This window comes from Nicotiana tomentosiformis, chromosome 5 (genome assembly GCF_000390325.3).
Source record: "Nicotiana tomentosiformis chromosome 5, ASM39032v3, whole genome shotgun sequence".
Taxonomy (NCBI): Eukaryota; Viridiplantae; Streptophyta; class Magnoliopsida; order Solanales; family Solanaceae; genus Nicotiana; species Nicotiana tomentosiformis.
The window spans coordinates 137,372,984-137,399,957 of record NC_090816.1 but is presented as its reverse complement, the minus strand read 5'-3'; the positions used below and the strand labels follow the sequence as shown (position 1 = coordinate 137,399,957).

Sequence of the window (26,974 nt, the reverse complement as noted above, 5' to 3'; positions counted from 1 at the left end):
TCACAAATTTGTTTTAGTTTAATCACCCAGCTTAATATTACTGTTAAATATATTCGATGAAAAAAAAGACAAAAAACATACCACTTATATATAATGAATGAATATATCTTCATGATATATAATTTTGCGCATTAATTTTTCCAAGTGACGTAGGGAAGATTCAATGAACTATACATCAATGTTAGATGAGAGGTGGATCTAGGATTTAAATCCTATGAGTTTAACTTTTAAAGTTTTTAGCATTGAACTCATTATATATATAAAGTTATGGGTTCATATCTACTATTTTTGCAATTTTAATAAATTTTTATATATAAAGTTTTACTCCGCGTCGAAAGTTATAGGTTCAATTGAACCCGTCTACAATGCACTACATCTGCCCTGTCTTAGATATACACGATAACTTTTCTTTTACACTTTTTCTAGTCGGTAAAGATTCCAACCGAATGCTACGATCAGACTGTTGGATGAATTAAATTCCTCTATTATTAATTAAATTTTTTGGATTAGAGCTTCGGAAATAGATGAACTTTTGGTAGGATGCTTTCTCCTTAAATGAGCCATACATGTGAAATGGAATTAGTCTAGCCAATAAATGTTGAACTAAAAAGAAAAAAGAAAAAAAGAACATTATTGATATTTACTACTACTACTACTGCTGTAGAAGGTAAAACATATCTAAAATATCAGGAAAAAGGGAGGAATTAGCACTCACTTTGAGGTGTCATCACTCACTACAGCATTCACTGAGTTTTGTGTAATTCAAAAGGGAGAGAATATTCTTCTTAAACAAACAGAAAAAACGTACGATATAATCAAATAGAGACAGATCACGTGGTGGCCAGTAAATTTGTAGTCTTACATGTATTTGTGGAAAGTGGCATTTGAAGTAGTTATTCCCAAGAAATAAGGGCATTTTATTTTTCGATTTTCAACTCATTTGACTATATAAACATACAAAAGAGTAGTACCTAACACTCCATTCTTTAGTTTCATCAATCAGCAAAAGACATCAGGCTCTTTCTTTCTCCCCTTCGAATAAAAGTCACAAAAATAAATACATCCTCTGAATTTTCAAGGTTTGTAATACCATCTTTTATTTTTTTTTCTTTGATTTGGTTAAGGAATTTTTGTTGTTCTTAAGTAGTTCCTTATTTTTATGTTAAGTCTTGACTTTGTTTTATTCATGGTTTAAGGTTTTGTGTTTATCTCGAAAACATCTTAAGATGAATTATTCTGTTATATGTTAGCAGTTTATATGCAATTCCCTTCTCTCTTACTTTCCCTTTTTTTTTGAGGTGATGGGGGTGTATAAGTAGTGATTTTTTAAATTTGTTTTGTATAAAGTTTTGATTTTTATGTTGGGGTAAGAGATTATTTGCAATTCCCTTCTCTTTTTCTTCCTTATTTTTTGATGGGGATATATATAAGTAGTGATTTTTCTATTTGTTTGCATAAAGTTTTGATTTTTATGTCCAATTCATTCATGGAGTGAGGAAAGGGTTATTCTTTGAAGTCTTTTTGGTCTATTCTTTTGTTTTCTAGTTTATCAGAGTTTTGGTTTTTAAGGTCTCTGTGGTTTTCATTCCTTCTGTTAGTTCTGTTTCATGTCTTTTTGCTTTTTCATTTTATTAGTTTCCTCAAGTTATCAGAAGATTGATGTTATATGCTAAGTTATCACTCTGTTGAGTTAATTCTTTAGTAGTTAGTGATCTGGTTCCTCTTTGGTGGCTAATTGGTTAGTTTTTTGGGTCCCTTTTTCATCTTCTTTTTGATTATCTATTTATTTTTCCATTTAATTGGGGGTTGGTGTGTGTGTTTGGGGGGGGGGGGGGGTTACAGGATTAATTTGTTCTAATGATCAAGCTAGCTTTCCATGATTACAGTTTTATCATGGATTTCATGATTTATCTCTTGAGTTGAAGTATCCATTGAATAAAAAAGGAAATTTGATGTTAGGCATTTGATTTGTACAGAAAAAAAAGGGGCTTTCTTTTCTATTACCTTTTCTCTAAATAAGCTAATAAAGGCTGATTAGTTGATTGTAATTGAGAGGTATTTGCTTTTTCTTGATATGCTTCTGACTCTATGGTAAACTTACTACTGCAGTTAATGTTTTTATTACTCATTTGAAAGTTAAAGACTGAGTATAACTCCAAGTGCATTTGCTATTTTTCTATTTTTTTTTCTAGAAGTGAGTTACTTATATTTAATTTTCACTTTTTTCTTCCCTTAATTAGAAGCTGCAAACCTAACTTCTCTGATGTAGGACCTCTTTTAGTGTTCTCTTTTTTCTGCCTAATATCTCTAGTTTCTCTGTATGGCTGTCAAATGAATTTAACTTTCATAGTTCAAGAGAAATGAGGAAAAAGAAAGAGTTTCGCTTGGTTGGCCTTCCTACGCTGATGAATGCTTCTTTTCTCTTCTCTGAAATCTACAACAAACAAGTGGGAGAGGGAGGATTCGAACCTACGTAGAAAAACTTCAACAGATTTACAGTCTGCTGCTTTTGACCACTCGGCCACTCTCCCCTTCCCGGGCCGAGGCCCCCCTTAATGGGTTCTAATTCTAAGAAGGCCTATGAATTAGTTCCAAGAAAGCGGCCGTTCACGTCAAGAATAGAGACCGTTAAGGATGTACTTGCTTTTCCTTTTTTTTGTAGAGATTGGGTTGGTTAACTTTTTTCTTAACTAATGTAGTTTATTGCTATATATGGAAATTATGTCTTGGTGAAGAGAAAGGAATGTTATTAGAGATGAATCCTCTGCGATTCCGGGATTGTTAACTTTTTTCTTAACTAATGTAGTTTATTGCTATATATGGAAACTATGTCTTGGTGAAGAGAAAGGAGTGTTATTAGAGATGAATCCTCTGCGATTCCGGGATTGTAGAAACTAAGTATCAAGTTTAGAAACCCTTGGATGTTATTATCCGGAGAACGATTTCCAAGATGGATGATAATAGTTTGTGTCTTGCCCATTTTCATGAGCGTCTTCTTATTTTGCTTTTGCTCTTTTTTGCTTTTTCATAAGTAGATGTGCATTCATTTATACTTTCTCGGCATATTCTTTTCTAATTGTTCTCTTAGCTTAAGAGCATCATTATTAATTAGTATGTGCTTTGACTGATCATGCTTCCCATTCTTGGCAGGTTCTGTTAGTTATATAGGTTTTGCTGACACATCACGGAGTAGCAAATCTTTCTCTAGTTCTTCAGATTTAACATTGTCATTCGCTGCTGAAAGAAGCGCTACTCCTTGAGATATTGTGACTACTTGTAGTTGAGAGAGATTTGCTAATCTGGATGTACCTCCTTCAATAAGATAGCTTTCCTCTGAAACGGTTGTTTGAAATCACTCTTCATCTTCTTAGTCATTTTGATATTCCAGATGCAAACATCCCAACGACCTCAAATGTCTGGCGGCGTCCATGGATTATACAATCAGCCAATGCAGCAAGTTGAGCAATATTACGCCCCTTACCATTTCAAGAACAACAATTGCAATAATACTAGCTCAGTGACACAGTTTGCTTTTCAGACACAGAATGAACATTTCTTCACTCTGGACTCATTGCCGGCTACTGACTATGTTGTATACGATTCACCTCCTGCCTTAAGCGTCTCTTCCAACAGGAGTCCCTTCTCGCCGCAATGTTCACAGTCATACATGTCTGATCTGCATCACTCCTCTGATAACAACACTTGTGGTTCACCTTTCAGTGGGTGTTCAGGAGTTGATGATGGTGACCTGAAACATGTGCTTCGGGAGCTGGAGAATAAATTACTGGGGCCTGAATCTGATACTGACGACAGCTGCAGTTGCTCCTTCAATGATGTGGTCTCGAAACCTTCTTCCTTGACAAGGTGGAACCGAGTGTTGGACATAGCCCCCAGCTTGAACTTGAAAGAGTTGCTCGTTGCCTGTGCTGAAGCAGTGTCAGATGCTGATATCTCAACTGCTGAAATTCTAATGAATATTTTAGAGCAAAAGGTGTCAGTCTCTGGGGAACCTATGGAACGATTGAGTGCATACGTGTTGGAAGGGCTTAGAGCACGACTACTGTCGTCAGGAAGCATCATATACAAAAAATTGAAGTGCAAAGAACCGACTAGCTCGGAATTATTATCTTATATGCAAGTCATCTGTAACATGTGCCCATACTACAAATTTGCTTATATGTCTGCAAATGTCGTCATCAGGGAAGCCATGGCGAATGAGAACAGAATCCATATCATTGATTTTCAGATTGCACAGGGAAGTCAGTGGATGTTCCTCCTCCACTATCTTGCTCGTCGGCCTGGTGGACCCCCATTTGTCTGCATCACAGGTGTGGATGATTCCCAATCAGCTCATGCACGAGGTGGAGGACTTCAGCTAGTAGGCGAAAGGCTAGCAGCAGTTGCCAAGTCATGCGGAGTACCTTTTGAATTCCACGGTGCTGCACTATCAGGCTGTGAGGTCCAACTAGAGAATCTTCGGGTTAGGCATGGAGAAGCGCTGGCGGTAAACTTCCCTTTCATGCTGCACCACATGCCAGACGAGAGCGTAAGCACGATCAACCATCGAGACCGCCTATTAAGACTAGTTAAGAGTTTGTCCCCCAAAATTGTGACCTTAGTTGAACAAGAATCGAACACCAACACCGCCCCTTTCCTTCCAAGGTTCCGTGAAACTCTTGATTACTATACAGCAATGTTCGAGTCAATTGATGCAGCTCGCCCTAGAGATGACAAGCAGCGTATCAGTGCAGAGGAGCATTGTGTGGCACGGGACGTTGTCAACATAATAGCATGTGAGGGGGCCGACAGAGTGGAAAGGCACGAACTTTTAGGAAAGTGGAGGTTGAGACTTATGATGGCTGGATTTACTCCATGCCCATTGAGTCCATCAGTTGGCGAGACCATCAATGACATGTTGAAGGAGTACAGCCCAAATTACAGGTTTGCAGAAAGCGAAGGGGCACTCTATCTCGGATGGAAAAATAGAGCTTTAGCAACTTCTTCTGCCTGGAGATGACAACTTGTTGCCTACTATTGTCAAACATCCGTAAATATTTGCCATATGATCTCGACGTTTCTCTTTTGTTGAAGACTAGAAGAGTGTTTTTAACCCTTTTCGTTTCATATACAGAGCTCGGAGTATGAAATCTTAGGTTTGTACCTGCCAGCACATGGAGGAATATCGTGAGTCGGTAATAGATTACATGCCTCAACATCTGGTTAATGTCATTTTCTCCAAGTTTATTGGCTTTCTCAACTAGATCTTGAGCTCTATCTGCTAATGTTTGTATAAATGAAATCCAGTTTCAGCCTCTTCTAATTGAGTACAAGGTTTCTTGTTTTTTGTTTCCCTTTATGTTGGCATGCTTTTCTTTAGTTGTACATTCTTTTAGCAGTTTAAATGGTGTAGATTGAGTGCCACCTTGGGCTGAAAATGTATTTTTGCTAACGTTAACGAACAAGAAAACAGATGTGCTGAAGTGCAACACCTTTTGCACAGCTCAACTAGTCACAAATGAGGGACATACTAAGTATCTCATTTGGTTCAAATTTGAGCAAAACATAAATAGTTAGGTGATTTCTTTCCGTTTGCTCCCTGTTGAGGTGCGCGCAAACATCTTTTGGACACAACCATTATCAGAAAAAAAGATAAATAGATCTCTCATTTGGTATAGTCTGCATTTCATGTTTCCAATTGTTATTTTACTACACGATTTTAGAGACAGAAACCAAATTTTAGTGGTACAAATATTTGAGAAGACATATTGGAGGAGGCATCCAATTGATATTTCACAAATAATACTTACTTTCTCCCCGTAAAATTAGCCAAAAAAAAAGGAAAGGAAAAGATCAAATTTGGGAAAAAGAAAAAGAAGGCAAAACCTAGGAGGAAATATTAGCAATTTATGTATAGTAGATTTTACTGAATACAACGTTTGGATGAGGACTGAGTAATTGATTTTAGTAGTCAGTTACAAATGTAAAAAGCAAGCCAAATGGATCTACATCCCCAAATTTCGCATAAAAACAGATCTTTTTGTTCCCTTTGTGTAAAGGTGGCAAATTCTAATTTGTTAAGTTTATAAACCTTTAACCAATAACCAAAAATGGCGTTTAAAAGATTTTGTTTGTATTTTTTTTCCATTAAGGGGAAAACAAAACATCAGCTCAGCTTTGTTTTCTATCTATTCTTAAATCTGAAATTACAAATCCCTCTCTTCAGTCACCATTAACACAGATAGATAGGTCTTTCAGTCCCTATCAAGAATTAATTTTTATTTATTTATTGTGAGCCTTTTCAAATAAAGAATCCCCCCCCCCTCTCTGGATTTTTCGTGATTATTCAGAAATTAAAGTCTCTTTTTTCAATGTTTTTCTATGGATGCAGATTTATGTGTTATGGATGATTAAGGACGTGGGATATAGAGTTCTGTTGGACATAAATTTAAGGTAATTCTATTTTTTTCTTTTTTGGTTTTCCACCCGGTGTCATGGTCCGGTATTGGCATTTGCATCTTATGTATGTAGGGTTTATTTTATTCGGAGCTTATTCAATATTATTAGTACAGTAAAGAAAATCATAGCCTGCTACAAGCTTTATTTAATTTGTATTTCTTTTTACATTTCAATGATATTAGACATGATATAACTCTTTTCTCTTTTACCAGTACATTTATCTTTCACCTAATCCTCTTAATAAATTAGTTGCATGTCAATTTTATTTTGGTATTTTGTGGTTCATAAGTTCCACTTACTAGACAAAAAGAGTGATTGAATCGATACAGAGGTGCACGTGCACTTTGTCCCTGCTGTAATTACTGTCTTTTATATGCGGCAAAGTTTGAACTCATATGATGTGCGTCTAACCCTACACATCATATGCTGGATTTTATCACTTTGCCAAATGCTATACTTTATTCAGATTCATATTATTCCAATATTAAACATTTCTGTCTCTTTGTACTGATTGAAGCATGAATTTTTCTGTTGCAGTGCAATCAGGCTGGAGCAAAACTGCAAGAATACTTGGTTCAATGGCTACTGAAGAGTTATCTGAAACTAAAGAATGGCACGTTGTAAAGAACTGGCGAAATGTACAAAAAGAAAAAGAAAGAGAGCGTCGTCGAATTCGCGATAGATTGAGAAGGCAAACAATGAGCCTTGAGGAGAGGGAAAAACATTTAGCTAGACGTAGAAGAAACTATCAATTGAGAAGACAAAAAGTGTTGAATAATTCATTTTCAAGTTATCAAAATTATGAGAGTACTACTAGTGCAGGAAACTCAAATGAAGAAGAAAATCAAGCAATTGTTCCTGTTTCAGGACTTGGGGTTCAATTATCTGAGACTGCATTTCATCCTGAATCATATAAATCACGAGAAGAATCAGCTGCATCATGTTATACATTGCACCAAGGTATGTTAAATATAATATAAGTACATTTTGATTAGTTGTTTTTTTTTGTTAGTAACAATGGTATCTAGGCTAGCTTGCGTGCATCTCGACTATTTCACGGGGTACTTGTTAGCTCCAGAGGCAGACCTTTGCTATACTGATAAGGGTCATTGGCACACATAAAGTTTGGCAAAACTTTTATGTATACATATATGTCTTTAGAAAATAGTGATATATTAGTAGTGAACACCCTATATATAAAGCAGATTTTAGCTGAATCCAAAAGTGCAACTCCGACCTTCAAATCCTGGGTCCGCCTCTGGTTACCTCCCACCATATTGGTACCGGTAAATCTGGCTACCAAGACTTAGGCAGATATGAAGGAATCACATAGTAATATTTAGAAACCGCTTAACATTTTTTTTTCTATTGAAATTTCAATCTTTATTTTTTATGATTTTCACCCCTTTCATTGATGGCTAAATTACATATTTGTGCCATTTTTGCTTAGTTGTTAAGGCCAATGATTTTGTTAGACATTAAGGTTGTCCAGGGTGGCAACACTATTATATTAACTTTACATAAAAGATTGAGCTTTGTTCTGTGATTGAATAGGAGCGGAAGAAAGGATGAATAAAGTGCAGAGAAGTCCAAATATTCTGCCTTTATATCAAATAAGACATCTTGCTCGATTATTGAATTCTCTTTCAAGCGACAATCAAGAAATTGGGACCAGTTTAACGTCAAATAACAATGTTACTACAGAGAGTAAGTTTCAAATTCAATACATACTTTTCATGCCTTTGTTCTTGTCTTTCTATGTTGCTCAAGTTTAGTTGATATTTCAGGTACATTGCGACGAGGTATAAGGTTAATTGATGTTAAGCGTCTGGCACGAGCGCTTAATGCAAATTAAAGAATGTTTTTCTTATTTCTGTAATATTGATTTTGCTAGAACTGAAGTACCTATTTAAAGTTAAAAGCTCAAACTTGGTTCCATATTAGCTGCATTGTTGTTGATTATAATAGCATTAAGGATTAATCTTTACCCAACCATTTTCGGGTGCTCAGTCTAAAGCTTCCCAAATTGCTGGTGCTTAACAATAATTTTAGCTTTCTAAATGTGTCAGATAATGGAAACACTTTACTTGATTAATTTAATTGATTCGTGAGTAAACACATTTTTCATATCCGTGAATTAGGAGATTAACGCTAAAGCATATATATAGCATTAGGCGCACTTCCGGGTATATTCATTTTAATTGTAGAACCGAACACATGTTGGTGTAGGAGTTATCTGCTATACGACCTCCACCCATAATAATCTGGATTTTGACTCGTAAAAGTCCAAAGTCCAAACTCTAGCTCTTTGTGTTGGAGTTTCACACACATGGAGTTTCTCACTCCAACGCATTACGTTGGCCATAAAACGCCAGCTGCATGCATCCGGATGATCAGACCTGAATCACCTAAAAGTTTGTCGGGCCATAAAAAACGATCAAAGAAACAACAGTCTTCGCTTCGTCAAGATCGTTCCTCGTTTTTTGGCGTTTTAAAGCCATAAAACTGAAATTCCGTCCGATTTTCAATTTTTTGTATGCTATACCCACGCATCTGCATACTTCCGGGCGACCGGACCCGAATCACCTAAAATTTTGTCGGGGCATAAAAAATAACCTAAGGAAAAATATCCATCGCTTGTCCATAACCATTCCTTATTTTTTTTGTTTTAGGGCCATAAAATTAGAATTTCGTCCGATTCCCAAATTTTCGTGTGCTATAGACCACGCCATCTGCATCCATCCGGGCGACCGGACCCGAATCGCCAAAACTTTTGCCGGGCCATAAAAACGAGCTAAGGAAAAATAGTCATGGCGAAGCCATGACTGTTACTCGTTTTTTGGTATTTTAGGGCCATAAAATTGAAATTTCGCCTAATTCCCAGATTTTTATGTGTTATATGTAGCCCATGCCATCTTCATGCATGGGTTCGGGCGTCCGGACCCGAATCGCCTAAAATTTTGCCAGCCCATCAAAAAAGACATCGCCACGACCATTCCTCATTTTTTGGAGTTCTAGGGCAATAAAACTGGAATTCTAGATTTTTCGTGTTCTATATCCCACACCATCTGCATGGGCCAGGGCGACCGGACCAGAGTCACCTAAAATTTTTTCGGGCCATCAGAAATGACCTAAGGAATAATAGTCATCGCCTCGCCATGACCGTTACTCCTTTTTTGGCGTTTTAGGTGCCATAAAACAAAATTTTCTCCCGATTTTTAGATTTTCGTGTGCTATATCCTACGCCATCTGCATGGGCCCGGCGACCGGACCTAGATCGCCTAAACTTTTACCAAACCATAAAAATGACCTAAGGAACAATAGTCACCGCCTAGCCTTGACAATGCTTCATTTTTTGGCGTTTTAGGGCCATAAAACTGGAAGTTCGCTCGATTCCCAGCTTTTCGTGTGCTATAGCCCGTTCCATCTGCATGGGCCCGGACAATCGAACCCAGATCACCTAAAATTTTATTGGCACATAAATAATGACCTAAGGAAGAATAGTCATCGCCTCGCCATGACCATGCCTCATTTTTTGGCGTTTTAGGGCCATAAAACTGAAATTTCGCTCGATTCCCAAATTTTCGTATGTTATAGCCCACGCCATCTATATGGGCCCGGATAACCGGACCCGAATCTCCAAAAATTTTACCGGTCCATCAAAAACGAACTAAGAAACAATAGATATCGTCTCGCCATGACCATTACTCATTTTTTGGCGTTTTAGGGCCATAAAACTGAAATTCCGCCTGATTCTCAGATATTCATGTGTTATTCCCTATGCCATCGGCATGGCCCGGGCGATCGGACCCGGATCGCCTAAAATATTGTCGGCCCATCAAAAATGACCTAAGGAACAATAGTCATCGTCTCACCATGACTGTTCCTCATTTTTTGCCATTTTAGGGTCATAAAACTGGAATTTCGCTTGATTCACATATTTTCTTGAGCAATAACCCATGCCATCGACATAGGCCCAAGCGACCGAACCTGGATCGCCAAAAATCTTACCGACCCATCAAAAAATGACCTAAGAAACAATAGTCATTGCCTCGCCATGACCGTTCCTCGTTTTTGGCGTTTTAGCACAAGATTCCTACGTGTGCGATAGCCCATGCCTTCTGCATAGGCCCCGACCATCGGACCTGGATTGCCTAATATTTTGATGGACCATCAAAAACGAAAGGAACAACCATGACCGTTACTCTTGTTTTGGCGTTTAGGGCCATAAAATTTCAATTCCGCCTCATTCCCAGATTTTCGTGTGATATAGCTCACACCTTCTGCATGAGCCCATACCATAGGACTCAGACAACCTAAAATTTTGCCGGACCATTAAAAATGACCTAAAGAATAATAGTCACCGCCTCGCCATGACTGTTACTCATTTTTCGGTATTTTAGGAACAAAAGGTGAAATTTCACGTGATTCCCAAATTTTCGTATGCTATAGCCCACGACTTCAGTATGGGCCCGAGCTACCTGACCCAGACTGCCTAAAAGATTGATGGACCATCAAAAATGACCTAAGGAATAATAGTTACCTCCTCGCCATGACCGTTGCTCATTGTTTGGTGTTTTAGGGCTAAAAATGAAATTTTGCCTGATTCCCACATTTGCGTATGCTATATATAGCCCACGACTTCAGGATGGGCCCGGGCCACCTGACCCGTACCACCTAAAATTTTGCCGGATCTTCAAAAATGACCTACGGAACAATAGTTACCTCATCACCATGACTGTTACTCGTGTTTTGGCGTTTTAGGGCCATAAAGCTTGAATTCCGCCCGATTTCTCGATTTTCTTATGCTATAGCTCACGCCTTATGCATGGGCATGGGCCACCGGATTCGGACCGTCTAAAATTTAATCGGACCATAAAATGATAAAAATGACCTAAGGAACAATAGTCACCACCTCTCCATGACCGTTACTTATTTTTTTTCGTTTTAGGGTCCTAAAACTGGAATTTTGCCTCATTCGTATTCGTGTGCTATAGCCTACTATGCCTTTTGCATGGGCCCAGAACACCGAATCCAGACTGCCTAAAATTTTGTCGGACCATCTAAAATGACCAAAAGAATAAGATTCACCTCCTCGCCATGACAATTACTCATATTTTGATATTTTAGAGCCATAAAACTGGAATTTCGTACTATTCCTCGATTTTCGTTTGCTATAGCCCAAAATTCAGCGTGGGCCCAGACCATAAAAAATGACTTAAGAAACAATCGTTAACGCCACGCCATGACTGATCCTCGTTCTTGGCGTTTTAGGGCCATAAAACTAGAATTCTGCCCGATTCCGTGATTTTCGTGTGGTATAGCCCACGCCTTCTGCATGGGCCCGGGCTACTAGACCCAGACCGCTTAAAATTTTGTCGGACCATAAAAAATAACCTAAGGAACAATAGTCAACGTCTCTCTATGAGCGTTCCTCGTTTTTTGCTTTTTAGGACCATAAAATTAGAATTTCGCCCAATTCCCTGATTTTCGTGTGACCGCCTAAAATTTTGTCGGACCATAAAAAATGACCTAAAGAACAATAACCACTACCTTGCCATGACCGTTACTCTTTATTTTGCGTTTTAGGGCCATAAAACTGGAATTCCACCCGATTATCAGATTTTCGTGTGTTATAGCCCACGCCTTCTTCATGGGCCCGAGCCACTGGACCCGGACCGCCTAAAATTTTGTCGGACAATCAAAAACGACCTAAGGAACAATAATCACCGCCTCGCCATGACCGTTAAACGCTTTTGGCATGTTAGGGTCATAAAACTCGAATTTTGCCAGACTCCCAAAATTTCGTGGGCAATAGCCCACGCCTTTTGCATGGGCCCGGGCGACCAGACCTAGACTGCGTAAAAATTTTCCGTACCATAAAAAATGTCCTAAGGAACAATTTTCACTGCCTCGCCATGCCCGCTACTCTTTTTTTGGCGTTTTAGGGACATAAAAATAAAATTCTGCCGATTCTCAGATTTGCATATTCTTTAGCCCACGCCTTCTGCATGGGCCCGCATTCAGTCGATTTTAGGGGCAAAATAATGGATTCTTCAATCAATTTTTGGCATTTTAGGGCCAAAAGAATGGAATTCCGCCCGATTCTTAAATTTTTGTGTGCAATAGCCCACCCCTACTGCCTGGGCCCGGGCCACCGGACCATGACTGCCTAAAATTTTGTCGGACCATAAAAAATGACCTAAGGAACAATAATCACCGCATCGCCATGACCATTACTTTTTTTGGCGTTTTAGGCCATAAGAATAGAATTATGCCAATTCCAAATTTTCGTGTGCTAAAGCCCACGCCTTCTACGTGGGCCCGGGCCACCAGATCTGGATCGCCTAAAATTATATCTGACCATAAAAATGACCTAAGGAACAACAGTCACCACCTTATCATGATTATTACTCAGTGTTTGGCATTTTAGCGCCGTAAAAATGAAATTTCGTCTGATTCCTAGATTTTCATGTGTTATAGCCTACGTTTTCTGCATGGGCCCAGGCCAACGGATCCGGACAGCATAAAATTTTGCTGGAACATAAAAAAGAGATAAGGAACAATAGTCACCACCTCGCCACGACCGTTCCTCATTTTTTGGTATTTTACGGCCATAAAACTGGAATTTCACCCGATTTCTTGATTTTCGTGTGACCGCCTAAAATTTTGTCAAACCATCAAAAACGACATATTGATTAATAACCACCACCTCGCCATGACTGTTACTCGTTCTTTTGCATTTTAGGGCCATAAAACTAGAATTTCGTCCGATTCCTAGATTTTCGTGTGTTATAGCCCATGCATTCTGCATGGGCCCGGACCGGCTAAAATTTTGCTGGACAATCAAAAACTACCTAAGGACAATAGCCACCGCCCCTCCATGACCGTTAAATATTTTTGACATTTTAGGTCCATAAAACTGGAATTCCGCCCAATTTCAAAATTTCCATGTGCTATTAAGCCCATGCCTTTTGCGTGGTCCCGGGCCACCAAACCCAAACCGCGTAAAATTTTGTCGGACCATCAAAAATATCCTAAGGAACAATATTTACTGCCTCGCCATGACCGCTACTCATTTTTTGGCATTTTAGGGCCATAAAAATGAAATTCCGCCCGATTCCTAGATTTTCGTATTTTATAGGGCCTTTTTCATGGGCCTGGGCCACCGGACCCGGACCACCTAAAAAAATTTCGGACCATAAAAAATGACCTAAGAAAAAATAGTCACCGTCTCGCCATGACCGTTATTCATTTTTAGCGTGTTAGGGCCAAAAGAATAGAATTCCGCCGATTCCTAGTTTTTCGTGTGCAATAACCTAGGCCTTCTGCGTGGACCAAGCCACCGGACCCCAACCACCTAAAATTTTGTCGGACCATAAAAAATTATCTAAGGAACAATAATCACCGCCTCGCCATGACCATTACTAGGTTTTTGGCATTTTAGGGCCATAAAATTGGAATTTCGCCCGATTTCAGATTTTTGTGTGCTATAGTCCACACCTTCTGTGTGGGCCCGGGCTACCAGACCTGGACAGCCTAACAGTTTTCCTGACCATAAAAAATGACCTAAGGAACAATCGTCCCCGCCTCACCAGAACGTTACTCATCTTTAGGTGTTTTAGCCACTGCCTCTCCATGACCGTTACTCGTTTTTTGGCATTTTAGGACCATAAAACTGGAATTTCGCGTGATTCCCAGATTTTCGTATGCTATAGCCCATGCCTTTTGCATGGGCCTCGGCCACCGGACCCAAACCGCCTAAAATTTTACCGGACCTCCAAAAATGACCGTAGGAACAATAGTCATCGTTTCACCTTGATTGTTCCTTGTTTTATGGCGTTTTAGGGCCATAAAATTTGAATTTCGCCTGTTTCCCAGACTTTCATGTGCATAGCCCACATCATTTGCTTGCATCCGGGCAACCATACCCGAATCACCTAAAATTTTGCAGGGCCATTAAAAACTACCTAAGGAACAATCGTCATCGCTTAGCCATGTTTGTTCCTCATTGTTTCGCGTTTTAGGGCCATAAAACTGGAGTTCCGCCCGATTTTCAAATTTTTCTGTGCTATAGCCTACACCATCTGCACGCATCCGGGCGAACGTGCCCGAATCACCTAAAATTTTGTCGGGCCACCTATAATGACCTAAGGAACAATAGTCATCACTTCACCATAACCGTTCCTCGTTTTCTTGGCGTTTTTGAGCCATAAAACTAAAATTCTGCCTGATTCCCAGATTTTGTGTGCATCCATCCGGACAACTGGACCCGAATCGCCTAAAATTTTGTCGGGATATCACAAACGACCTAAGGAATAATAGTCATCGCTTTGCCATGATCATTCCTCATTTTTTGGCGTCTTAGGGCCCTAAGGTCGTTTACACATAATTCAATGTCCGGTCAACTTTTCCAACTTAAGTTTTCAATTATGATACTAAGTGTCTCATTTCACTCTGAAATCCTTCCAGACCCGAACTAACTTACCCGGTAAGTCATAAAACAACTATAAAGCATAACTTAAGCAGTAAATGGGGAAACGGGATTATAATACTCAAAATGACCAGCCGGGTCGTTACATTCTCCTCCTCTTAAACAAATAGGTATGGATATTTTCTCTGCATCTCCTGCTCAATCTCCCAAGTAGCTTCTCCGGCTGGCTGGCCTATCCACTGTACCTTCACTGATACTATGTTCTTTGACCTCAGCTTTTGAACCTGTCGATCTAAAATAGCCACTGGCTCCACATCATAAGTCAAATTACCGTCCAGCTGCACTGTACTGAAATCCAAAATATGAGACGGATCCCCGACAGACTTTCCAAGCATGGACACATGGAACACTGGATGAACACCTAATAGACTCAGTGGCAAAGCAAGTTCATAAGCCACCTCTCCAATCTTCTTAAATATCTCAAAAGGCCCAATATATCGAGGGCTCAACTTTCCCTTCTTCCCGAACCTCAACACACCTTTCATGGGTGAAATTTTGAGCATAACCTTTTCCCCAACCATGTAAGAAACATCACGGACCTTCCTGTCAGCATAACTCTTTTGTCTAGACTGCTCCGTGCGAAGCTGCTCCTGAATCAATTTAACCTTCTCCAAAGCATCCTGAACTAAGTCAGTACGCAATAGCCTAGCCTAGCCTCACCCGGTTCAAGCCAACCCACCGGAGACCGACACCGTCTCCCGTATAAAGCCTCATATGAAGCCATCTGAATGCTCGATTGGTAGCTGTTATTGTAAGCAAACTCTTCCAGTGGCAGAAATTGATCCCAAGAACCTCCAAAATCAATGACACAAGCGTGTAGCATATCCTCCAATATCTGAATACTGCGCTCGAACTGTCTGTCCATCTGAGGGTAAAATGTTGTACTCAACTGAACTTGTATGCCCAATTCTCGCTGCACTGCTCTCCAAAACTGTGATGTAAACTGCATGCCTCGATCTGAAATGATGGACACTGGCACACCGTGTAGGCGAACAATCTCGCGGATATAAATTTCAGCCAACCGTTCTGAAGAATAAGTAGTGCAACTGGAATAAAATGCTCGGACTTGGTCAATCGATCTATGATCTCCCAAACAGCATCAAACTTCCTCAAAGTCCGTGGGAGCCTAACTACGAAGTCCATGGTAATACGCTCCCACTTCCACTACAGAATTTCAAGTCTCTGAAGTAATCCGCCCGGTCTTTGATTTTCGTACTTCACCTGTTGACAATTTAAACACCGAGCTACAAACCCAACTATATCTATATCTTTCCTCCATCAATAGTGTTGTCTCAAGTCCTGATACATCTTTGCGGCACCTGGATGAATGGAGTACCGTGAACTGTGAGCTTCCTGGAGAATCAACTCACGCAAACCATCTACATTAGGCACACATAGCCTTCCCTACATCCGTAATACACCGTCATCCCCAATAGTGACTTCCTTGGCATCACCATGCTGAACCGTGTCCTTAAGGACAAGCAGATGGGGATCATCATACTGGCGCTGTCTGATACGATCATAAAGAAAAGACCGAGAAAACACACAAGCCAAAACTTGACTCGGCTCGGAAATATCCAATCTAACAAACTGGTTGGCCAAGGCCTGAACATCCAAGGCTAATGGCCTCTCTACTACCGGTAAGTATGCTAAGCTGCCCAAACTCTATGCCTTACGACTCAAGGCATCGGCCACCATATTTCCCTTTTCCAGGATGATAGAGAATTGTGATATCATAATCCTTAAGCAACTCTAACCATCTTCGCTGCCGCAAATTAAGATCCTTCTATTTAAACAAATATTGTAGACTCTGATGATCAGTATAAATCTCACAATGGACCCTGTACAAATAATGGCGCCAAATTTTCAAGGCATGAACAATAGCTGCTAACTCAAGGTCATGGACTGGATAATTCTTCTCATGTAACTTTAACTGTCTGGACGCTTAGGCAATCACCCTACCGTCTTGCATAAGCAGTGCATCGAGACCAATATGCGATACGTCACAATACACAGTATAAGACCCTGAATATGTAGGCAACACCAATACTGGGGTTGTAGTCAAAGCTGTCTTGAGTTTCTGAAAGCTCTCTTCACATTCATCCGACCACCTGAATGGAGCACCTTTCTGGGTCAATTTAGTCATAAGCGATGCAATAGACGAGAAACCCTCCATGAAGCGACGATAATAACCGGCCAAGCTGAGAAAACTCCGAATCTCAGTAACTGAAGACGGTCTGGGCCAATTCTGAACTGCCTCTATTTTCTTCGGATCCACCTCAATGCCTTCACTGGACACTGTGTCCCATGAATACCATCGAACTAAGCCAGAATTCACACTTAGAGAATTTGGCATACAATCTCTCCTCTCTCATCCTCTGTAATACAATAGCCAATTGTTGTGCATGTCCCTCCTGGCTACGTGAGTACACCATGACATCATCAATAAATACCATGACAAATGAGTTAAGATACGGTTGGAATACGCTATTCATCAGGTGCATAAATGTTGCTGGGGCATTGGTTAGCCCAAATGACATCACAAGAAATTCATAGTGACCATAACTAGTTCTAAATGTTGTTTTTAGAATATCCGAATCCCGAATTTTCAACTGGTGATACCCCGATCTCAAATCAATTTTGGAGAATACCCTCGCTCCCTGAAGTTGGTCAAATAAATCATCAATACGCGGCAAAGGATACTTATTCTTGATTGTAACTTTGTTTAACTGCCTGTAATCGATACATATTCGCATAGTACCATCTTTCTTTTTCACAAACAGGAACCCTTTATCAAGAAGTTCCTGAAGTTGCTCTTTTAATTCTTTTAATTCAGCTGGTGTCATATGGTACGGAGGAATAGAAATGGGCTGAGTGCCCTGCACCAAGTCAATGCCAAAATCAATATCCCTGTCGGGCGGCATACCCGGCAGGTCTACAGGAAATACATCTGGAAAGTCTCTCACTACCGGTACTGAATCAATAGTAGGAGTATCTACATCAACATCTCTCATAAAAGCTAAATATGAAAATCACCCCTTCCCCACCATACGTTGGGCCTTCAAATAAGAAATTACCCTGCTAGGAACAAAATCTAGAGAATCTCTCCATTCAACCTTTGGCAACCACGTCATCGTCAACGTCATGATTTTTGCGTGACAGTCCAGAATAACATGACATGGAGACAACCAATCCATACCCAGAATTACATCGAAATCAACCATACCGAGTAATAAAATAACAACTCTAGTCTCCAGTTCCCCAATAGTTACCATACACGACCGATACACACAGTTCATAGTAATAATATCGCCCACCGACGTAGATACATGAACAGGTGAAACTAAGGACTCACGGGGCATATCCAAACAATGAGCAAAATACGATGATACATATGAATAAGTGGAACCAGGGTCAAATAATATAGAAGCCTCCTTGTGGCACACTGAAACAATACATGTTATCACTGCATCTAAAGTAACAACATCTGGCCTGGCAGGAAAAGTATAGAATCGGTCCTGACCGCCACCTGATCGGCCTCTCCCTCTTGTGCGACCCTTAGCTGACTGATCCCCTCCCTGAGCTGGTTGGGCGGGTGGTGAAGTAACTGGTGCTGAAGCCGTAGTCTGACTTCTCTACTTTACTTGACCTCCCGAGCGACGAGGACATTGTCTCCATATATGCCCAAATTCCCCACACTCAAAGCAGCTCCCGGTAGTGGTGGTAGTGCTGACTGAATCGGGCCCCGAGAACCAAAATAACTGTTGGAAGCACCTGGTGCAAATGAACCCTGAACTGAAGGAGCACGAGACGAACTCTGGGCTGGCAGGGCACTGAGGGATGACTGACCCTGATGAGAACTATATGAACCCTGGCTGGATGATGCACCACGGTGAACTGGATGACCCGTCTGAGTGTGTCTGTAAGGACGACCCCTACCACAGTAAAACTGACCCCCGGAAGGGACACCGCTGAAATCACCTGGACCACGAGGCCTCTTAGCCTCTCTCTCTCCATGCTTTTGGCTACGTACCATCTCTATCTACCGAGCAATGTCAACTACCTCATAAAAAGTAGCACCAGATACTCTCTCCCGAGTCATAAGTAACTGTAGCTGATATGTGAGGCCATCAATGAACCTCATAATCCTCTCCCTATCAGTGGGAACCAACCAAATTGTGTGACAAGCCAACTCAGAAAATATCATCTCGTACTACGTCACAGACATACCATCCTAACGTAACTGCTCAAACTGTCTTTCCATCTCTTCTCTGTGAGACTGCGGCACAAACTTCTCCAAAAAGAGAACGGAGAATTCCTGCCATGTAAGTGGTACAACACCGATCTGCATGCGCCTCTCATAAGTCTCCCACCATCTGAAGGCAGCTCCAGAAAACTAAAAAGTAGTGAACGAGACCCCACTGGTCTCCAAAATACCCGTTGTCCGAAGCATCTGCTGGCAGTTATCCAGAAAACCCTGAGCATCCTCTAATTCAGCACCACTAAATAATGGAGGCCGAAGCCTCCCAAATCTCTCAAGTCTCCTCTGCTCATTATCTGCCATAACGAGGACTACCGGGGCCTGAATAGCTGTAGTTGGGTGGGCTGGTAGTGCCCCCGGTATCTGAAGTCCATGTATCACTTGATCTGGAGTATGGGCTATATGGGTATGAGTACCTCCCTCGACCTAAGAAGTGGCAGGTGCAGCCTGAGCCGAAACAACCTGAGCAAGACCAGTGCAAAGTGTCAATATCTGGGCCAAAGTCTCCTGAAGGCCTGGAATCTCAATGGGCACAGCTGGTGCCTGAGCTGGTCCTGTCGGCTCAGCTATATCTGGAATCTGCTCCTGAGCTGGAGAAACTGATGGTACTACTGGTGCTAGTCCAACTGTGGTACGAGCTACACCTCGGCCCCGGCCTCTATCACGGCCCCGAGCTCTCGCGACCCTAGGTGGTGGCACTGGTGGCTGACCGTCCGATTCGGTAGTATGTGTCCTCACCATTTCTGAGAGAATAGAATAACAGAAATTTAGTTTCCGAAATCAACAATTCATATGACAGAATACAAGAAAGTAAAATTTTCCCAAGTGTTAGGCAGCCTCTCGAAGATAAGTATAGACATCTCCGTGTCGATTCGCAAGACTCTACTAAACCTGCTCATGACTCGTGAGACCTATGTAACCTAGGCTCTAATACCAACTTGTCACGACCCAAAATCCTAACCTGTCGTGATGGCGCTTATCTCGATACTAGGCAAGCCGATAACCTCAATAAACCACAATCTCTTTTAAGTTTGAAAATATAGTATTTAAACACAATCCACAAGTTTTGCAAATACCGATACACACACACTCCCAAAACTTGGTGTCACTGAGTACATGAGCATCTATACATTACAAGTCTGGAAAACGTGGTCTATAATAATTTGAGACCAAATACAGTAAACAAAAGGATAGGGAAGGAGAGACAAGGTCTGCAAAATATGACAGCTACCTCTGAATCTCCGAAAAATAAACTGTGTGAAAGAATCAACACCCACTGTATCCGGGACCACCTGGATCTGCACACGAAGTGCACGGTGTAGTATGAGTACAACCAACTCAGTAAGTAACAATAATAAATAAAGAACTAAAAGTAGTGACGAGCTTCTCAGCTAAGTCCAAATACAATACTTTCTAATATAAAAGAGTAGGCATCCTCTCAAGTTCAATATTTAAGATTTCTTTCAAATTTCATATCAAGTTTGACCGAAACAGAAAATAATGTTTTTTCAAAATTCCAAAAATAGTGATATATGACATCTGAAATACAGCAAATAATGAAATCAATGCATCCTCTCAGAGTAACAGCCACTCAGTCCTCCCATTCACTCCAACCTCACAATCATTCTTTCCTCACAGTCACTCTTTCCTCACAGTCGCTCATCACTCAGCACTCACACTCAGTAGGTACCTGCGCTCACTAGGAGTGTGTACAGACTCTGGAGGGGCTCCTTCAGCCCAAGCGCTATATCAGGCCAATCATGGCATAAATCAATGAAATATGATGCGACGTGCAGCCCGATCCAAAACTATCCTCACAATTAGTCCCTCGGCCTCACTCAGTCATCAACCTCTCCAGTCTCTCGGGCTCTCAGAAATCATGATAAGCAGCCCAAAAACAATGATATGATGCATCAATAATGAATAAGAGAGACTGAGGTAAAACTGTGCAAATAGAATTGTGACTGAGTGCAAAACAGCAATTTAGCAAATAATTCCACAAGTACACGACCTTTGTGGGTCCCAACAGTGTAAACATATAATTTAAACATGATTCATAGATCAATTTCTCTAATACAAGGAAAACTGTACAGATATCAACAAATTTTTCAACTACACAGTTCCATGGAATTGACCAAGACATAATTCCTACGGTGCACGCCCACACGCCCGTCACCTAGCATGTGCGTCACCTCAAAACCAATCACATAATACATATTTCGGGGTTTCATACCCTCAGGACCAAATTTAGAATTGTTACTTACCTCAAGCCGTGTAATTCTTTATTCTGCAATGTCTTTTCCTCGTGAATTGACCTCCAAACACCTCGAATCTAGCCACAAATATTTTGATTCAGTCAATAAAATTTATTGGAATTAATTCCATAAGAAAATACTAATTTTCCAACAAAATTTGAAATTTAGCTCAAAAATCGCTCGTGGGGCCCACATCTCAAAACCCGATAAAAGTTACAAAACCCGAAAGCCCATTACCCATGACCTCAATTTTTCATGACCTCAATTTTTCCAGTAGCAGAAATTTCCAGCAGCTGTTAAAGTCAAAAATTTGATCCGTTAACCATCTGAAACTCACCTAAAACCTCCCGAACACAAACCATATATGAATTTCAATCATAAAACACGTTACGGACCTGATCGAGCACTTAAAACACTGAAAAGGGGTCGTCTTTACCCGAAATTATTCATGGTCAAACTCCCAAATTTCTTAACTTTACTAGTCTCTCAACCAATGATCCAAAAAAATACATCCAAGCCCCTCATGACCCATCAAATCATACCAACAAGTCCTAAAACGTCATACGAACTTAGTGGAAACTTCAAATCACGCCAAACAATGCTAGAACCATGAATCATACCCCAATTCAAGCCTAATGAACTTTGAAATTTCCAATATCTACAAACGACGCCGGAACTTATCAAATCAAGTCCGATTGACCTCAAATTTTGAACACAAGTCATAAATACCATAACAGAGGTATTCAAATTTTCAGAATTAGATTCCGATCCTGATATCAAAAAGTCAACGCCCGATCAAACTTCCCAAAATTCGACTTTCGCCATTTCAAGCCTAATTTCACTATGGACCTCCAAATAATTTTTCGGACACGCTCCTAAGTCCAAAATTACCATACGGAACTATTGAAATTATCAAAATTCAAATCTAAGGTCATTTACACATAATTCAAAATCCGATTAACTTTTCCAACTTAAATTTTCAATTATGAGACTAAGTGTCTCATTTCTCTCTGAAATTCATCCGGACCCAAACTAACTAACCCGATAAGTCATAAAAAACTGTAAAGCATAACTTGAGCAATAAATGGGGGAATGGGATTATAATACTCAAAACAACCGGTTGGGTCGTTACAAACCTGCTAAAATGAGCCTTGTCCAAAGACCGACGGGATTTCCACAGTCCCAATGGACACTATCATATTATGTGAATTATTTGGAGAAAATGTGCCAACGTGTTGATCATTATTGCGTAAGTAGTGAAATCTGGAGGGGAAAAGGGCTAACCTTTGTTTATTTGCAAAAAATGAAGCTCGAAATCCCAGGTTCGGTATGGTCTAGAATATCCCGCCTCTGCAACTTGACTGGTGGAAAGACCTTGCGCCTTATGACAAGAATCATGTAAGGAGAGTACTTGGTGACCTGCCATCTTTGCTAAATATTCAACCAAATATGGAATTGATCGAGGCCGCTACCATATTATGGGATGAGAAACGAGCTATTCTTTAGTTCGGCGATATAGAAATGACTCCTCTTCTAGAAGAAATATGGGGTTTCACCAAGTTACTATGGGATAGTCCGGGACTGTTAGTACTAGAGAATCGCAATTTTCTGATAATGTTGGATTTCAAGAAGAATGATGAATTGCTCTGTCTGAAGAAATCATACATCCCTTTTGAGTTTTCTTACGAGCGTTATGGGCATAGCAAGTAATATTATCTTCATTGGGATGAGTGCATCGCCGGGTTTATGTTTTCATTGTCTGCTTCCTAGGGTTGTTGATCTTTCCAATGAAAGGGGGAAGAATTCATACTCGCTTAGCCATGGTCGCCAGGACCTTAATGGATGGTATCGAAGGACAAACTTATATTATCATCCCAATGATATTAGCTAAGATGTACCATGCTCTATATCGGTGTAAGCATGGGTTCGACCAATTTGAGGATTGCAATCTATTACTATAAGTATGGCTGCTGGAACACTTTCAGAGGGGTGAGTATCGTCAACAGCTTCTGCAAAGGCCACTAAATGACTACATACCCAACCATCACCCAAAGAAAATGATGTTTATTCCAAACAAGTTTGAAAACCTAGAAATGTTGTAAGTTGGGTGTGTTTCTTCAGTAATCTGACAGACGAGCAAGTGCATTGGATGTTTGAATGATTTCCTAGTAGTGAGTTCATCATCAAATCAAGGGGGATTACTCATTTGGTACTGATCGGGCTGCGAGGTATCTACCCTTACGCTCCTATAAGGGTAATGAGACAAGCAGGAAGAAAACAAGTCATACCTCGAGTTTCCAACATGGTCTAGTACAAGGTAGATTTCAAGGGAGATGTGTTCCCGTTTAAGTTCGAAGTGCAACGCATGTGGAACCAAAAGATCATTGTGGAAGGAGAAACAATTGAGCTAGACAAGTATCACGTCGGTCATATGTACTACTATCTATCATGGCTGGAAGATGACGTAGCTGGGGACATCAAACCAGGAGTCAACCTGAAGGATAGGATCATAGATGAAGTGGCTGAGGCACAGGTGAAGTACAAGAGGCTATGCAAAAGGGTGTTCGAGTCCAAAGCTAAACATCTGGAGCAACACAAAGTTAACATAGAAGCGATAAGGAAATGGAAGGAGATTACCACTAAGTAAACGGAAAGATTGGAATACCTGGAACAAGGACTGATAGAGCTAGAAGGGAATATGAGAAAGAGACTTTCGGATTGTCAAGACATGGACGACGATAAAGGAGGAAAGCTGGCAAAAGCTAACTTATTGCTGGATATGCGCGATCTGGGAAATATGATGTCAAGAGAGCCAAGCATCAAAAAGGTCCTTCATGGACCAAGTAGATTAGGAGACGATGTTCTTTACTGCTTTCTATCGTAGATTAGATTTCGATGTAATAAGGCTAAATGTCATTAGTAACTTTATTATATTATTGTCGATTTAGTAAAAGTTTGGTTTTGGCTCATTTTCACATTAATGAAATGAAGCAAATGTTGGCACCAATTTTCTCCAAGTCTATGTTTCACTTAGGCCTACCTCACGCACAATGAGTACCCCAAATTAGGATGCGAATTATTGGATGACTTTGTGAAACATGTTTAAATATTGCGAACACTCTTTTATTTCACCTTACTGACTTGGTTACCTTTTATTTTGCTTTCTTTATGATTATTCCCATTCCCAAAGGTTGGTTCGTGCATACTGGCATCATCATCATACCACACTAGATCCAGAGGTCCTCCACCTCCTCCTTCACCTAGCGACCCAAAAGTCAAAAGTAAGGGCAAAGGAAAAATGGATGATTTAAGTGGTATCCGGAAAGATAATACTACTATGGCAGAAAATGTTGAAACTTCATATGGTAGAAGCACTCTGGGGTAGAATAAGTTGGTCTTACCTTTAGAGCAGAAAATCCTGAAATTATAGGGCGAGCTTGGAGAGGTCCAAAATCTGGCAAACCTCTCTCTTACTCTCAACATTCCCGACATCAACCAGCAAAATTCTATTATCCACAACCAAACACCACCACAAAACGCACAAAATCAAAATCCACCACCCATAGTTCCGAGACCTCCCGCACAACACCAGTATCATAATCCCGCACCTCCCTAGAACCCTAACCCGCCACCAATGCCAACCCCCTAACAACACCACCATCATCTAACTCAATACCCGTAAATCACCATTTATCACACTCCCTAAAATGTACCACAACCTACTCCTGATCCCCAAAACTAGACCAATGACTACCCGTATACCCAAGTTCTAGGAACTCATCAAAGGAATCGGATATATGTGGAAACCTTACCACATACCCTGCGGCAAACCCTATACATACTCGAACCAACTGAGAAGGACCTGCGTATTAGAAACAAGGCATAGGAACTCAAGAAGCTCACAAGAAGAGTCCAGAGTGTTGAAAGTGGAAAAGGCTTTGAAGCTGTAAACTATGATAACTTGTGTATTCAGCTGGATGTGGAACTGCCGGAGGGTTACAAACCTCCCAAGTTTGTAATGTTCGATGGTACTGGTGATCCAAAGGTGCATCTGAGAACATATTGCGATAAGCTTGTAGGAGTAGGTAAGAATAAACAAATCCGCATGAAACTGTTCATGTGAAGCCTTACAGGAGACACTTTGTCTTGGTATATCAGTCAAAACCCAAAGAAGTGGCTTAATTGGGTGAGTATGGCATTAGATTTCATGGATAGATTCAGGTTCAACACAGAAAATGCGCTAGATATTTTCTACATTCAAAACCTCAAGAAGAAGCAGACAGAAATCTTCTGCGAGTATGCTACTTGTTGGAGATCAGAGGCCGCAAAGGTAAGGCCAACACTCGAAGAAGAACAAATGAACAAGTTTTTTATTAGAGCACAAGATCCGCAATATTATGAACGATTGATGGTCATCGAAAATCACAAGTTCTCAGACATCATCAAGTTAGGAGAAAGAATAGAAGAAGGAATCAAGAGTGGGATGTTAACTAATTTCGAGGCGCTGCAAGCCACGAATAAAGCATTGTAATCAGGCGGTATCTCAAAGAAGAAAGAAGTGGGTGCCATGATGGTAGCCCAGGGCCCTAAGTCTCCCCTTACATACCAAAAACCTCCACCCATATATCAGCCCTCACCACCAAAATACCAATACCCTGCCACCACCTACCATACCTACAACACTTAACCTGCATATTACCATTCACCTCCACCCGCCCGCCAAAACTACCCAAAGCCACGTCCTAATTTCGACCGAAGACCACCTAGACATTCCACCCCAATTGCTGAACCCATAGCCCAACTATATGAGAGACTGAAGGTCACTGGTTACGTCACCCCTATTCCTGATGTTGTTGTGGAAACTCCCTCCCAATGGATCAATCCCAACAAAACATGTGTTTATCATTCAGGCATGAAGGGTCATCAAGTTAGGGAAAAGAATAGAAAAAGGAATCAAGAGTGGGATGGTAACTAATTTCGAGGCGCTGCAAGCCACGAATAAAGCATTGCAATCAGGCGGTATCTCAAAGAAGAAAGAAGTGGGTGCCGTGATGGTAGCCCAGGGCCCTAAGTCTCCCTTCACATACCAAACACCTCCACCCACATATCAGCCCTCATCACCAAAATACCAATACCCTGCCACCACCTACCATACCTACAACACTCAACCTGCATATTACCATTTTCCTCCACTTGCCCGCCAAAACTACCCAAAGCCACGTCCTAATTTCGACCGAAGACCACCAAGACAATATACCCCAATTGCTGAACCCATAGCCCAACTATATGAGAGACTGAAGGCCACTGGTTACATCACCCCTATTCCTATTGTTGTTGTGGAAACTCCCTCCCAATGGATCAATCCCAACAAAACATGTGCTTATTATTCAAGCATGAAGGGTCATACCATTAAGGAGTGCCGCATGTTGAAAGACAATATTCAGACGTTGATCGACACTAAGGTTATACAAGTAAAGGAAGTTGCACCAAATATTTGCAACAACCCTC

General features: G+C 40.7%; 2 protein-coding genes and 1 non-coding gene across 5 annotated transcripts; 2 read left to right on the top strand and 1 right to left on the bottom strand.

Annotated features, from left to right (window-relative positions):
• Positions 1 to 951: 951 nt before the first annotated feature.
• On the top strand, positions 952 to 5,348 carry LOC104116189 (scarecrow-like protein 13). Its single transcript, XM_009627001.4, has 2 exons — positions 952 to 1,079; positions 3,151 to 5,348. Exon 2 carries the CDS (start codon positions 3,389 to 3,391, stop codon positions 5,015 to 5,017), a length of 1,629 nt encoding a protein of 542 aa, XP_009625296.1. The 5' UTR covers positions 952 to 1,079; positions 3,151 to 3,388; the 3' UTR covers positions 5,018 to 5,348.
• On the bottom strand, positions 2,449 to 2,531 carry TRNAY-GUA (transfer RNA tyrosine (anticodon GUA)). Its single transcript has one exon. It is a non-coding gene; the product is annotated as a tRNA-Tyr (tRNA).
• Positions 5,349 to 6,144: 796 nt separating the features above from the next.
• On the top strand, positions 6,145 to 8,451 carry LOC104116188 (uncharacterized). 3 transcript variants are annotated; one of them, XM_070175432.1, is made up of 5 exons: positions 6,145 to 6,240; positions 6,391 to 6,450; positions 6,994 to 7,416; positions 8,011 to 8,163; positions 8,244 to 8,451. In XM_070175432.1, exons 3-5 carry the CDS (start codon positions 7,035 to 7,037, stop codon positions 8,309 to 8,311), a joined length of 603 nt encoding a protein of 200 aa, XP_070031533.1. In that variant the 5' UTR covers positions 6,145 to 6,240; positions 6,391 to 6,450; positions 6,994 to 7,034; the 3' UTR covers positions 8,312 to 8,451. The 3 variants fall into 3 exon arrangements, with proteins under 3 accessions (XP_070031533.1, XP_070031532.1, XP_070031534.1); XM_070175431.1 differs by having other exon boundaries at positions 6,149 to 6,244; XM_070175433.1 differs by lacking the exon at positions 6,145 to 6,240 and adding an exon at positions 6,267 to 6,288 and having other exon boundaries at positions 6,389 to 6,450.
• Positions 8,452 to 26,974: the final 18,523 nt, after the last annotated feature.